Source organism: Jatropha curcas, chromosome 1 (genome assembly GCF_041381405.1).
Source record: "Jatropha curcas cultivar XTBG-Jc1 chromosome 1, XTBG_Jcur_1.0, whole genome shotgun sequence".
Taxonomy (NCBI): domain Eukaryota; kingdom Viridiplantae; phylum Streptophyta; class Magnoliopsida; order Malpighiales; family Euphorbiaceae; genus Jatropha; species Jatropha curcas.
Genome location: NC_143151.1, coordinates 28,901,966 through 28,914,765, shown reverse-complemented (window position 1 = coordinate 28,914,765; position 12,800 = coordinate 28,901,966). Strand labels below are relative to the sequence as shown.

The window sequence follows — 12,800 nt, the reverse complement described above, 5'->3', positions numbered from 1 at the left end:
CTGAAATTAAAATAAATAACTCATCCCCAACCTTGAAATGATCGCTTCCGACAAACTGCGAATGCCTCGTTTATTTTGTCAATGTAAATCCCACTACAAGTTTACAACAAACTTTGTAATGGCAAGAAATGTATATCGCATCAGTATATCATTTCTGAGAAGATGAAGCCAACCAAGCTCCCACCTAAAGAAAGTCAAGCGAGAACTAAAATCAACAGATACCTATGAAATACAAATGCATAAATTAGTAATTACACAGTCAGATGGGTTCAATAAAGTAGCAGTCAGGATATAGTAGCTCAGCTCACTGAAGATGGCAGCCCTCTTAAACAGACTCATCCATTATTTCTAAACTGTTCTTTGTCCGATACTTGCGGCCCAGTCTCTGTGAACCAATTTTCCTACTAGCAGCTGTTTCAGATTCTTCTTCCTCCATGACACTAGGTTCACTATCTTCTGTAGTACCAGCTGCAATGCTAATGGGCAAACTCTTCCTAAGCAGAGGCTCTTTATTGATATCGTCCTGATTTTGCTTTGACTCCATCGGATCAGTGACCATTTCAGCCTCACTTGATTTCCTCTTTGGTATGAAGGTTAATGATTTTGGACGATCATCAGAAACATCATCTGGCTGTGATTCCACAGAATTAGACTTCTTCAGCATCTTTAGAAAGTCCCAAAAGGCTTGCCGGTTAGATTGCTCATCTACATCACTTGATGAATCAAAAGTGTAGCGTGTATATTTTGAAGGGTTTCGCATATAATCTGGGATTCCAGAAGGATAATCTGGAGGCAGATGATATACAAGACACTCATCTACTGAATCCGTTTCCATGCATATATTTTTGACTTCATCAGAATCTTTATCATCGCCATCTTTACATTCTGGGTCAAATCGAACACGTTTTTGTGACTTTGAATCTAACTCGTTATTTATTGACTTGGAAACAGACTCGTTGTCCTTCCTTTTAAGAATGGATTTTAGATTACCATCATCAAACGACGACACCTTAATGTGGTCATCAATGCCAGGTGGTGAATCTTGTTCAGAAACCCTCAAAGAATCCATCTTTTTAGCAGCCTCTGCATCTTCTTTGAGTCTAAGTTTTGCAGCAATGTGATTTGCACGTGGATCCCTAGGGATATCCTTAAATGTATCGGGAAGCTCATTGTTAGAATCTATATCTATTCCATAATCAGTTATACCTTTCATGTACACGCGATCATCAGGCTTTTCCTTGCCAACAGCAACTTTGTCGAATTCATCTTCCTCTTCCTGCATTAAGTAAATAAATAATTAGAAGTTCTGAAGGGAAATCCCAGAGTTTACGTAACTTATATATAGAAAAAAAGCATCTAATATTAATCTGTTTTGATTAGTGGAACAATGTGAACTATTAATTCAGATTTTATTTAATTGTTATAATAACAAACGACCCCTTATGGGACAGACATAAGAAGCAACAGCAAAACCAGAAATGTTTGTTTCACTGTGGAATTGGAGATGAAAAGCAATTCCTGGAAAGTACTTTTTTTTATTTGTTTGGTTCACAAGAAATTCAAAACTTCTAACTACCCTTATATTTAAGATAACTAGAAAATTTATATCGAAATGATACTTCTAAATATAATCCTTAATATAAACCACAAGTTCTATTTAGATTTCCAAAAAGTAAATTTGAAATAGGATTCTTTAGCTTTTGACATGCATTCCCATACCATTCCCATTCTCATTCCATTTTCAAGACAAATCAAACTTGCTCTAACTACATGCAAAAACCAAAATAACCAGAAAAATCTCGTAAACGGGTGCTGCTCGATTGCACCCATATCAGTAAAGACCATGAAATCTACATTTTTTAACAACAATAAGATCATAATAGTAACACAAACATCAACTCAAGCCACTATAATGTTTATCAAAACAAACTAATACATACCTCGTAATCAAGAGTACAGTCCAAGCCAATGGAGTTCTTAATCTCCCACTCTTCCTCATTATAATCATCAGGTTTAGGTTTCACAGACTGGCTTGACGAGGCATATGACTGCTCGTTGTCGTCGTCTAGGTCGTCCAGGTCCTTCTCAAGCTCCCAGCGGAAATCGACGCCGGAATTCTCTCTATTACTGGATAAAAACCCTCTCTTGAAAGGAAAAGAATCCGTTAATGTTTCGGATTCGGGTTCGGGGCTGTCTTTGTCTCGCTTCCATTCGTTTCGCTCGATTTCTTCGTCTGTTAAACGCCATAAAGAGCTTAAATTGGAAGATGGCGCTGCTGTTGAAGAGGACAGAGAGCCAAAAGCTTTATCGACTCGAACACTGAAACTATCTTCCATTTTCGTGACTTTATTTTTTAGTTTTTGGGTTTGCGAAGAAGAGGGGATAGGGTTTTGAGCCTTTTCTGGAAGCAGTAATCCTAATTATGGGATGGGGTTATTCATATAACCAAACGGATCTATACGGTAACCGACATTGTAACTCCAGGCCCAAAAGAAAGTTGGGCAATGGCTTTTTATAGTGTACAGCGCTAAAACAACAAGCGGTTTGATATATCTATTTTGTTCCTAAAAAAAATTATGAGCAATGTACACTTTGACGAAAAATATTTTGGAGGTTGAGCTTTTTATTATTTCGGTGCAAGTTTTGATGTAAATTGCATAAAAAATTGATATTTTGACAAATTATATATTGTTTTCAATTTTTGCAATGCAAATTCAACTTTATTCTTTATTTTTATTAAATAAAACAAATAAAGAATTTATCAATTCAATATAGTAAGATAAAATCAAAGCATTAAGGATAAGATCACAGACATCATAATCAATATTCAAAGCATGATCGTTTAGTAAGACATCACTTTCATGGTTGTCCAAAAGCAGAAGACGAACACAAACCCATATCTCAAAGTGCACGCGTCTAATCTTCACACGCAAGAAAATTCACCTGCTTCCTTCATAGGCAAGCGACAGAAATAGTGAGACTCATTTTTTTGGAACCTTACAAAGACCAATTTCCACTTCCGAAATTCTACTAAGCTTCACATTTCATCGAACACATGATCTTCACTTCTCTTCATCCACTTCCAAGAAGTCTGCTATAACCATGTCGATCATTGCTTTCTACTCTTTAACAATATACTTGGCTCTAATTTTATGCGTTGAATCAAAATATATAGCTTACAATACCACGGGAACAATTGTTCCGGGCAAAATTAATGTTCATTTGGTGCCTCACTCTCACGATGATGTTGGCTGGTTGAAGACAGTTGACCAGTACTATTTTGGTGGTAACAATTCGATTCGGGTAAAGGACATTTTAAGGAGAATTGTAACTTAAAGGAGGAATTTTTTTTTGGTACTTTGATAAAATTTTGATGGGTTTTTGGTTTGGTGGGTAGGGGGCGTGTGTTCAGAATGTATTGGACTCTGTTATTTCTGCTTTGTTTGAGGATAAGAATCGCAAGTTCATCTACGTTGAAATGGTTAGCATTTTCTACTCTCTCACATTTTTTTGTACAGTTTCTGAGATAATTTTTTGCGTCTTTTTTTAGACAAATATGTGCGCTTGGTGAATTTTATTGTTAGCATTTAATTTGTTGTTCAGGCATTCTTTCAGCGATGGTGGAGACAGCAAAGTGAAACAATGAAGGCTAAAGTCAAAGAGCTTGTCAAATCTGGTCAATTAGAATTCATGTAAAAATTTCATTAATACACCTTGTTGTTTTCTTATTTTATGGCTAATGATTATAATTGCTATGTTGGAAATGAGTTTTTGGTTCTATGCCAATAGAAATTCAAGTTATGAAGTTCCCTTTCTTGACTGATTAGTGTTTTTGTTCTCTCTTTTTGGAAGAAATGGGGGAATGTGTATGCATGATGAGGCAACCCCACATTATATTGATTTGATTGATCAAACAACTCTAGGGCATCGATTTATCAAAAATGAATTTGCTCAATTCCCTAGAGTTGGTTGGCAGATTGACCCTTTTGGACATTCTGCTGTTCAAGCTTATTTGCTCGGTGCTGAGGTATATCAAACACTATACTACAATTTTTTTTTTTTTTTTTTTGATGGTCTTCTTTGCTTTATGCGTTATTTTTTTTCCTATATTGAAATTGGCAATGACTGCTTTCTTGGGTAATTATACCTATCTGAGCCACCAAGAGGCTGGTCAGAGTGTTGTGTGTTTTTCTCATTGGAGTTTGGTGGCAGTGAATTAAGAACACGAGTTTGAGCAGCGCCATTCTCTTGTCCTGTAAAGGAAAACAAAAAGGACCTATTATTCATATGAGATATTTCACATGCATGATAGAGCATTGAAGAAAGAATTCAATTTTTCTTGATATCTATCTGGAGACATGGTAAATAACACCTTTTTCTAACTCTATGAACTCTACAACCTATATGCTGATTTTTTTTTTTTGGTTGCAGCTAGGATTTGATTCTCTCTTTTTTGCTCGAATTGATTACCAAGATAGAGCTAAGCGGTTAGAGGAGAAGAACCTTGAGTTTATCTGGCGGGGTTCCAAGTCCCTTAGTTCCACTTCACAGGTTGGAGGGTCTAATATACATATTTCTTTTGTCCCTTTTGCCGTTTGATTTCGGAAATGAGATTTTCTTCCTGTTATTATCTCAACATTCCACTTCATTTATTTATTATTGATGTTTCTAGCATCTGTTTGACTTCTTCATTGGCGATGCTTTCTACAGATATTTACCGGTATATTTCCTAGGCATTATGACCCCCCCGATGGTTTCACATTTGAAATAAATGACATATCACCTCCTATTCAGGTAACTACTGCACAAGAAACAATGACATTTTTTTATTGGTTGATATGGAACTACAATTTTACATGATAATTTTGTTTGAAGGATGACATTCTCCTATTTGACTATAACGTTCAAGAGAGAGTCGATGATTTTGTAGCTGCTGCTTTAGCTCAGGTAATAACTTAAGAGTGGCTACTTAGTCTCTCCTTTTCTGTTACCATCGTGCTTGGTAATATCAAGCCTTGCTGTTGATATTGTATTTTGCAAATAATCCATGGATACATCATATACCATCGTTAAGAAGGGTAAGTAATATATTAAATCCTATAAATTTGATAAGAAGCGTAAGTGCCATTATGAATGTTCTAGGTTAAATTTTATGTTTGCACTCTGGAGCTATGATTAATGGCAGTTAATCGAGTGTTCTTTTTCTCTCCCCCATTTTAGGCTAATGTAACCAGGACAAATCATATAATGTGGCTCATGGGGACCGATTTTCGTTATCAATATGCAAATTCATGGTTCAGGCAGATGGACAAGTTCATCCATTATGTTAATGAGGTATTATTTTTCTTTAACCCTAACTGATGATGAGGCACTGTAGACAATAGTAATGGCTTTACGCTCAGTTATCCTCTTTTTCTTCTTGTTTTGTGCTCTATTGTATTCTAAGCCATGTCAAAAGGAGGAAGCAATTATAATTATGTGATAAATGTTTTTTATTGATAATTCCCAGGATGGTCGTGTAAATGCTTTATATTCAACCCCGTCCATCTATACTGATGCAAAATATGCAGCTAATGAACAATGGCCTATTAAAACTGAAGATTTCTTCCCGTGAGTTTGTTTTGCTATTGTAATTTCCATACCGTATGTGCTTCTTTGGACCTTACTGAAAGAATAGAAATTACTGTACTCCAGGTATGCAGATCATCCAAATGCTTATTGGACAGGTTATTTTACAAGCCGGCCAGCCTTTAAAGGCTATGTTAGAATGATGAGTGGTTACTATCTTGTATGATTTTGCACCTTTAAATACCTTCAGCAAATGTTTTTTTTTTGTAAATGTCCTTATAGCCTCTCATTTCTTTCTTTAAATAATAATTGTTGTCACTGTTTAAAATTAGGCTGCACGGCAACTTGAATTCTTTAAAGGCAGGAATAGTTTGGGACCAAACACTGATAAACTTGCTGATGCTTTGGCAATTGCTCAACATCATGATGCAGTTAGTGGTACGCAAAGGCAACATGTTGCTGCCGATTATGCTCTGCGTTTATCTATTGGCTACATGGAGGTGCATATCAGTTTGATAACCAACAACTGTTTGCAGCATGACAGGAATATCACCTTTTATAAGACTCATGGGCTTCAGTTATGTCTCTCTGCAGGCTGAGAAGTTAGTTGCTTCTTCTCTTGCTTTCTTGGCAGAGTCAAGATCAAGCAGTGGACAGGGGAACTCAGTCACAAACTTTCAGCAGGCAATTTTGTCTCTGCACTACTTTCTTGTTGTATTTCAATTTATATTTCAGATAACATATGCACTTCGATTACATTTCAAATGGTCTGCATTTATGTTAATCTAAATGGCTTTTCGTTTGATACCTAAATTAACACCATAATAGTATCTAGGTGATTTACAAGTTTATAATAACCTATTAAATATTCAAAATTATCAAGATAATTCAAAACATTGCGTTGAACTTTATTCTGGTAATTATTTATCACAGCTGAAGCTTGATTTTCTGATTGTTCGTTCATTTTCTTATTTTTCTTTATCTGCAGCAAACTTCCTTGTTTACAAAGATATGTAATATTTCTTCTTTGTAGCTTTTCTTGGTGAAGGTCTAGAAAATAGGATAAGATACTTGTTGCTTTCCATTATGAAATATTAGACAATTTTACATAATCACTCTTTTCTTTTCCAAAAATGAGGTGTAAAAGTTTGCTGAACCCTACTGTGTGAATTTTCTTGGGCAGTGTCCTCTACTTAATGTAAGTTACTGTCCTCCATCAGAGGCTATTTTGTCTGATGAGAAAAGCTTGGTAAGAGTCTTTTTCCCTTTTTTCACATCCTCCCATGTTAGTGGTCATGATTGCCATTTTCATATCAATTAATCTCTTCTCTTTTTGTAGGTTGTTGTTGCTTACAATCCTCTAGGATGGAAGCGAGATGAAGTGATAAGAATTCCGGTGAGCTTTTGTAGTTAAGCATTGTAATTTTGTAACAATAAGAGCCTCTCTTATCCTAAAACAAGTCAAATTTAGGAAACTTGGTAAAGACTGTCAGTTGGTCTAAACAATATTATTTTTGCCTCTGAGATGCGTGCACTTCTGCAGAGAAATTTGTGATGCTGGCAACTTTGTGGCCTACAGTGGTGGGGTGTGCAGATGGAAACTAGTTTTTTCAATTAAGCTAATTTAACCTTTGACTCAGCAGTTTATGGTATCACCTCTAAATGTCTAACTAGAAATTAAGGTGTCAGGCTCAGAAGTGTTTTATTATTGCTTTCTAAAGGAGGTATGGTATTGCATCTGAGGGCCTTTCATCTAATTGTGAAGTAGAAAACTTACACAATACCTGGCGGCAGTTATTTGAACATCAAATACTTGATATTTTCACCTATATGACTAGATTTTGTATCACACTTGCTACAGGTTTCTACTGAAAAAGTTGTTGTTAAAGATTCAGATGGGAGAGAAATTGAATCTCAACTTTTACCTATTTCAAATGCAACTTTGTTCATGAGAAATAAGTATGTCAAAGCATATCTGGGTAAATTCCCAAGCGAAACACCCAAATATTGGCTTGCATTTTCAGCATCCATACCACCCCTTGGTTTCAGCACTTACACAGTTTCAAGCACAAGACAGACAGGTAAGCAAAATCGTTTCTTCTCAATTATATTTTCCTGCGGAATGGAACTCTTCTCAAGTGACTGACAAATTGCTCTACTTATAATCTTCATCAAAGGATCTAGTTCAACCATCTCTCTAGTCCACAAATTGGATGAAAGTACAAATGAGAACATAGAAGTTGGGCAAGGAAGTTTAAAGCTGCTTTATACTGCAGATGAAGGGAAACTTACTTATTATACTAATAGCAGAAGCCTGGTAAATCGTTATTGTAGTTTAATTTTGCACTGCACTATTTGTTGAAAGAAATGTGATTTGTGTTTTTCCTACAGTCCTGATGCCACATTTGACTCTTTTTTTTCAGTTATTTTCTCTTTGGGACCATCCTAAAATTTCTAATTTTGCTAAATTTTTAATGTTGCTGCCATTTCCAAGGTTGCTGCTGCTGTTGAACAATCCTACAGTTATTATACTGGAAATGATGGCACGGATGAAGATCCACAGGTAGTCAACCTTTGATGTGTTATACATCTTATGACCTTCTGTTTTTTGCATTACTTATTCTACATTTTCATTTTGGCTCACAACCTGAGAGAGTTATCTACAACTGTTTAGCTTTATGAGATTTCCATTATTTGTTGAAGGCATCTGGAGCATATGTTTTTCGCCCAAATGCTACCTTCCCAATAAAATCTGAAAACCAGGTAATTGTATTCTATAACACTTGACCAACTTTTCTGCAGAAAATAATAAACTGTTACAATTAATGAAAAGAAAGTGGAATATCTGTTTTCTGTCAGGTTCCTTCAACTTTTGTAAAGGGTCCAATACTGGATGAAGTACATCAGCAGGTCAACCCATGGATATCTCAGGTAGTTATGACATCAAGAATATCTTCTTGAAGTAGTATATCAAAATGATGCAGCGTTTGGTGTTTTCATTCTTCCAAAGGCTCTGTCTTCTCTACTTTCAGTAACACTATGCCATGTGGATGCATAGGTTACCAGAATCTACAAGGGGAAGGAGCATGCTGAAGTTGAGTTCACTGTAAGTAATTCTCTGATGCATCATTTTACTTTAAGGGCTAGCATTTATTGGTTGTGCAGACTATCTGACCAAGAGGTACTTATTGGTTTTAATTGATGACTCCCTACATATGTCATTCAGATTGGGCCTATACCTGTGGATGATGGGACCGGTAAAGAAATCACAGCTCAAATTAAAACCACCATGAAGACCAATAACACATTCTACACAGACTCTAATGGACGTGACTATATTAAACGGGTAAATTGAGACTTGAATGGTCTATAGAATGTCTTTTATCCAACATTGTTCTTGCTTCATTATTTAATTTTTGTTGTATTATTGTTAACAGTATGTTGCTTCTCTCTTCATCTTACAAGCAAGCTTATTTTATTTTTTCTCTATATTTTATTTTTTTTGGATGGAAATTTCACTCGAGGATAATGTCTACTGATTAATGAGAAGCTTAATTTGATGTAGCATGGGGATGTTTATTTTGCAGTTAACTTATTTTCTACGTGCTTTTTCTGATACTTCAAAATGGTTTGCAGATTCGAGATTTTAGGACAGACTGGGACCTCGAAGTGAATCAACCAGTTGCTGGAAATTATTACCCCGTACGTGTCCTCAGTAAAATTCATGATTTGATCTTTGCTGGTTAATGCAAAATATTTTATTATGTCTTTTGGGTCAGTTTTAGAAAGTTCTATCGGCAACCAGTTACTGATGAATGAAACTTTCATGCGAAATTATTACTTAAGTTTAATGTATCAATGTCCATGTCCAGCAATTCTTTGTATGGAAAAATATTTATGTTTCAAAATTTGGCTTTTATTAGTCTAATCTAGAAATTGATAAATATCATATGAGATAAATAGCCTTTTTTTTCCTCCATGAGGTGAGCTACACAATTTGAAGTGGGACTGCACCTTCTCCCTCATCAATAGTTTTTGAATGAAAAACAATGGCAATGCTGCAGGCTCTTGTAGTTGAGTTTATGCAGTTATTGCTTCATGACAATTGGAGTGGGATGGAAGCCCTTAAACCCAAGTTCATATTCTTTAGCTAGAATGTGGCGGGCTGCCCTTGAGTTTATCCGATAGTTTTCTTCCTCGCAAAGGCTAATATTATTTGGAGAAAAGCCCTTCTTTTGAAAGAAATTCTCAACACATCTTCTTTCATTTAGATTTCTACGAAGTCCATTTTCTGTATTCTTTCGTAAATTTTTAGTTTTCTTTGTCTGAATATTCTTATGTATAACTTTCCAAATTTCTCTCCTTAATTTTTCTCGCATTTCCTTTTCTGTTCTTCCACTTTTCTAGATCAATCTTGGAATTTATGTACAAGACAACAGCACAGAGCTCTCAGTTTTGGTGGACCGCTCAGTGGGAGGGTCTAGCTTGGTGGATGGCCAAATAGAACTGATGCTCCACAGGTCATTCTTGGAGTTTATTGCACTTAGTTTCTCATTACATATGTAATTTCCTTGTATCTAATCAGGTTTAGTTTTGTTAGGCTGATCTCTAACCACTATTTTTGCTTTATAGGAGGTTGATTCATGATGATAAAAGAGGTGTTGGTGAGGTGCTCAATGAGACAGTTTGTTTCTTAAATGGATGCGAGGGCTTAACTGTAAGCACTACTTTGAACTTGCATTTGTGGATCGAAACTCTTCAACAAAATTCTCGTGTGTTGTTCTCAGGCTGCTGGCCATGGTAGGAGTTTCAATTCAATATACTGACTTGGTAATATGCACTTTTGCAGATACAAGGGAAGTTTTTTGTTAGAATTGATCATCTTGGAGAAGGTGCCAAGTGGCGTCGGACAGTTGGCCAAGAGATATATTCCCCAATTCTCTTAGCCTTCACAGAGCAGGTATGGCAACATTTAAAGTATAATCTGTTATATAAACTTGCGATGCTTGGCTAATCATTTTTCCTATTTTGCAGGATGGAAGTAATTGGATAAATTCACATACACCTTCTTTTTCAGGAATTGATCCGTCCTACTCTTTACCTAATAATGTTGCTGTTATAACCCTTCAGGTAAGTCAGAAAAAAGTACCTCGTGAGTTAGAATTATATCCTTGAAGGAGAATGAATGCATTCTCTTGATCTTTTTTAATGAATTTTATTTGGAGTCCTTGATGAAAACAGTACAAAGCTTTATGGTTTTCATTTCTATGTCTGGAGGAATGAGGATTTTCTTCTTTTCTGAATGTTTCAGGAACTTGAAAATGGAAAGGTGCTTCTTCGGTTGGCTCACCTATACGAGGTCTCAGCTCCTCTCTTCTCTTAATTGTTCATATATGCATTGCCCTCTCTGTATGGATAATAGCTCATAGTACCTCTGGACCAACATTTTGCATGACAAATTTGAGAATCATATTGTATGTAGCATGAATGTTAATGTAGGTATCTCTATTGTGGTAGGACTTGTGGATTGTTAATTCTCTTTTAAAAATTGAAACTTGACTTAACGGTATATTATTGTCCAGCTTAGTTGCTTTTGCATGAACTTTATTTATGTTGATACCAAAAAAACTTGATTTTTTTTTTTTTTTTTTTTTTTTTTTTTGTGGCCATTTTCTATACGCATAGACTGGAGAGGACAAAGATTATTCTGTTGTGGCAATTGTGGAATTGAAAAGGCTATTTCCAAACAAGAAGGTAAAGCAATAGAGGATTTTGTTAGAATTTGCAGCCGTTAGTTGATTAAGAAACCATAATTTTTTATTTTGATAATATGATCCTTTTTTTTACAGATAAGTAAAGTAACAGAGTTGAGTTTATCTGCCAATCAAGAAAGAGCTGTCATGGAGAAGAAGAGGTTGATGTGGAAAGTAGCAAGTGACAAAGAAGAACACAGGGTGACAAGGGGAGGACCTGTTGATCCTGCCAAGTTAGTTGTAGAACTTGCTCCTATGGAGATCCGCACTTTCTTTATAGATTTCAATCATCTGCAAATGTTTGGTTCCTGAAATATGAAAAGGATGGAATTCGGCTGCAGTACGCACAAGAGAGTCTCAAAAGGAGGGATCCTGCCAAGTGGTGAGATGAAGTAGTTGCAGTATCTATCTGAAAGTTGCAAAAACAGAACGATGAGTTATAATAAATACAGTCGGCATGGTTTAAGTTTCATATATCAGTCATGCATCATAATGTATAAAAGAGGGAGTGTCACTTGTGTGAGGAGTGGGTCTTCTCATTTATGTGAGGATTTTCGAGTTTTCTGGACCATAAATGTTTTCACCAATTTAGTGAGTGCAGGGGATGATACCCCTATTGTGTAGCCTGTAGTGTTATTTCGGCTCATCGGGCTTCTTAATGAATTAAAAAAAAGAGGAGTGTCACTTGTGCATGACAAACGTTTCTCTTGCGTAAATTGCAGCAATATGATCACCAATTCTTATACCATCATAATGTTGATTAGTTTCAATATGGGCGCTATTGGTTGTGTACTTAAGTTTGTAGTGCAGGATATCAGACACTCAAATCTCCATGGTTTTCACTCCCCCGTAAACAAGTTTCTGCTGTATGAAAAAAATGGTCACTGATTTCAGTACCATAAAGTTTCTGTATTTTTGGTAGAACTAGGAAGTATAGTCTCCTTTTGGGTAGTAGAGCGTAAAAATTTAGCTCCTCCCAATAAACTTTATAGAAATTGATGTAACTTATCACTTCAATTTGGTATATTGGCATAAAATTTCAATATTTTTGACTGCAAATGTCGTCGTTCAGAAGGCAACATAATGGAAATATCTTCAGCTACCAAAGCAGAAAAAGACACATCAACTGCCTAAGTATCTAATAGTCAATGCACTCAAATAATTGCCAGACCCTTGCAGGTGAATTTAAAAACTGAAGTTGATTTCGATAATTGAAGACACATTCCGACAATATAATTTTAATATATATATTAAGAACAACCGTGATACTAAGCATGCTCGAAATTTGTTCATCAACCTCGCTATAACACTAGCAAGGTGGTCCCTCGACTTGCCTTCAAAGTCATAGGAGTAGTTATCATTTGCTTTGAAGGGGAGAAGTGATGATCACACTTCCAAGTCCTCATTACTCTTAAATGTGATTATTATTATTGCTAAATATGAAAAATGAAAAGACTAAATAACTTAATTAATTTAATT

At 35.7% G+C, this 12,800-nt stretch overlaps 2 protein-coding genes across 3 annotated transcripts; one reads left to right on the top strand and one right to left on the bottom strand.

The window, feature by feature from the left end:
* Positions 1-45: 45 nt before the first annotated feature.
* On the bottom strand, positions 46-2,505 carry LOC105630212 (midasin-like protein). The gene is made up of 2 exons (XM_012211962.3): positions 1,941-2,505; positions 46-1,276 (listed from the first exon to the last, which is right to left on the bottom strand). Exons 1-2 carry the CDS (start codon positions 2,334-2,336, stop codon positions 326-328), a joined length of 1,347 nt encoding a protein of 448 aa, XP_012067352.1. The 5' UTR covers positions 2,337-2,505; the 3' UTR covers positions 46-325.
* A 319-nt stretch (positions 2,506-2,824) lies between these two features.
* On the top strand, positions 2,825-12,020 carry LOC105630211 (alpha-mannosidase At3g26720). Of its 2 annotated transcripts, XM_012211961.4 has the most exons (29): positions 2,825-3,303; positions 3,398-3,481; positions 3,604-3,692; positions 3,853-4,027; positions 4,432-4,551; positions 4,711-4,794; positions 4,876-4,947; positions 5,221-5,334; positions 5,510-5,610; positions 5,695-5,788; positions 5,901-6,068; positions 6,163-6,252; positions 6,752-6,817; positions 6,908-6,964; positions 7,430-7,649; positions 7,746-7,885; positions 8,063-8,131; positions 8,272-8,331; positions 8,428-8,499; positions 8,627-8,674; positions 8,795-8,914; positions 9,205-9,270; positions 9,976-10,088; positions 10,201-10,285; positions 10,418-10,528; positions 10,603-10,698; positions 10,880-10,927; positions 11,254-11,322; positions 11,418-12,020. In XM_012211961.4, the coding sequence occupies exons 1-29, from the start codon at positions 3,103-3,105 to the stop codon at positions 11,631-11,633; spliced, it is 3,048 nt and encodes a 1,015-aa protein (XP_012067351.1). In that variant the 5' UTR covers positions 2,825-3,102; the 3' UTR covers positions 11,634-12,020. The 2 variants fall into 2 exon arrangements, with proteins under 2 accessions (XP_012067351.1, XP_020533563.1); XM_020677904.3 differs by lacking the exons at positions 2,825-3,303; positions 3,398-3,481; positions 3,604-3,692; positions 3,853-4,027 and adding an exon at positions 4,050-4,361.
* Positions 12,021-12,800: the final 780 nt, after the last annotated feature.

Excerpts from the sequence above, each read along its gene's own strand:
- LOC105630211 (XM_012211961.4), top strand. The coding sequence starts at position 3,103 with ATGTCGATCATTGCTTTCTACTCTTTAACAATATACTTGGCTCTAATT. Across the intron at positions 4,552-4,710 it reads CCCTTAGTTCCACTTCACAG|ATATTTACCGGTATATTTCC; the intron begins GTTGGAGGGTCT and ends TGCTTTCTACAG. Across the intron at positions 9,271-9,975 it reads TTGCTGGAAATTATTACCCC|ATCAATCTTGGAATTTATGT; the intron begins GTACGTGTCCTC and ends CCACTTTTCTAG.
- LOC105630212 (XM_012211962.3), bottom strand. The coding sequence starts at position 2,336 with ATGGAAGATAGTTTCAGTGTTCGAGTCGATAAAGCTTTTGGCTCTCTG. Across the intron at positions 1,277-1,940 it reads ACTGTACTCTTGATTACGAG|GAAGAGGAAGATGAATTCGA; the intron begins GTATGTATTAGT and ends TACTTAATGCAG.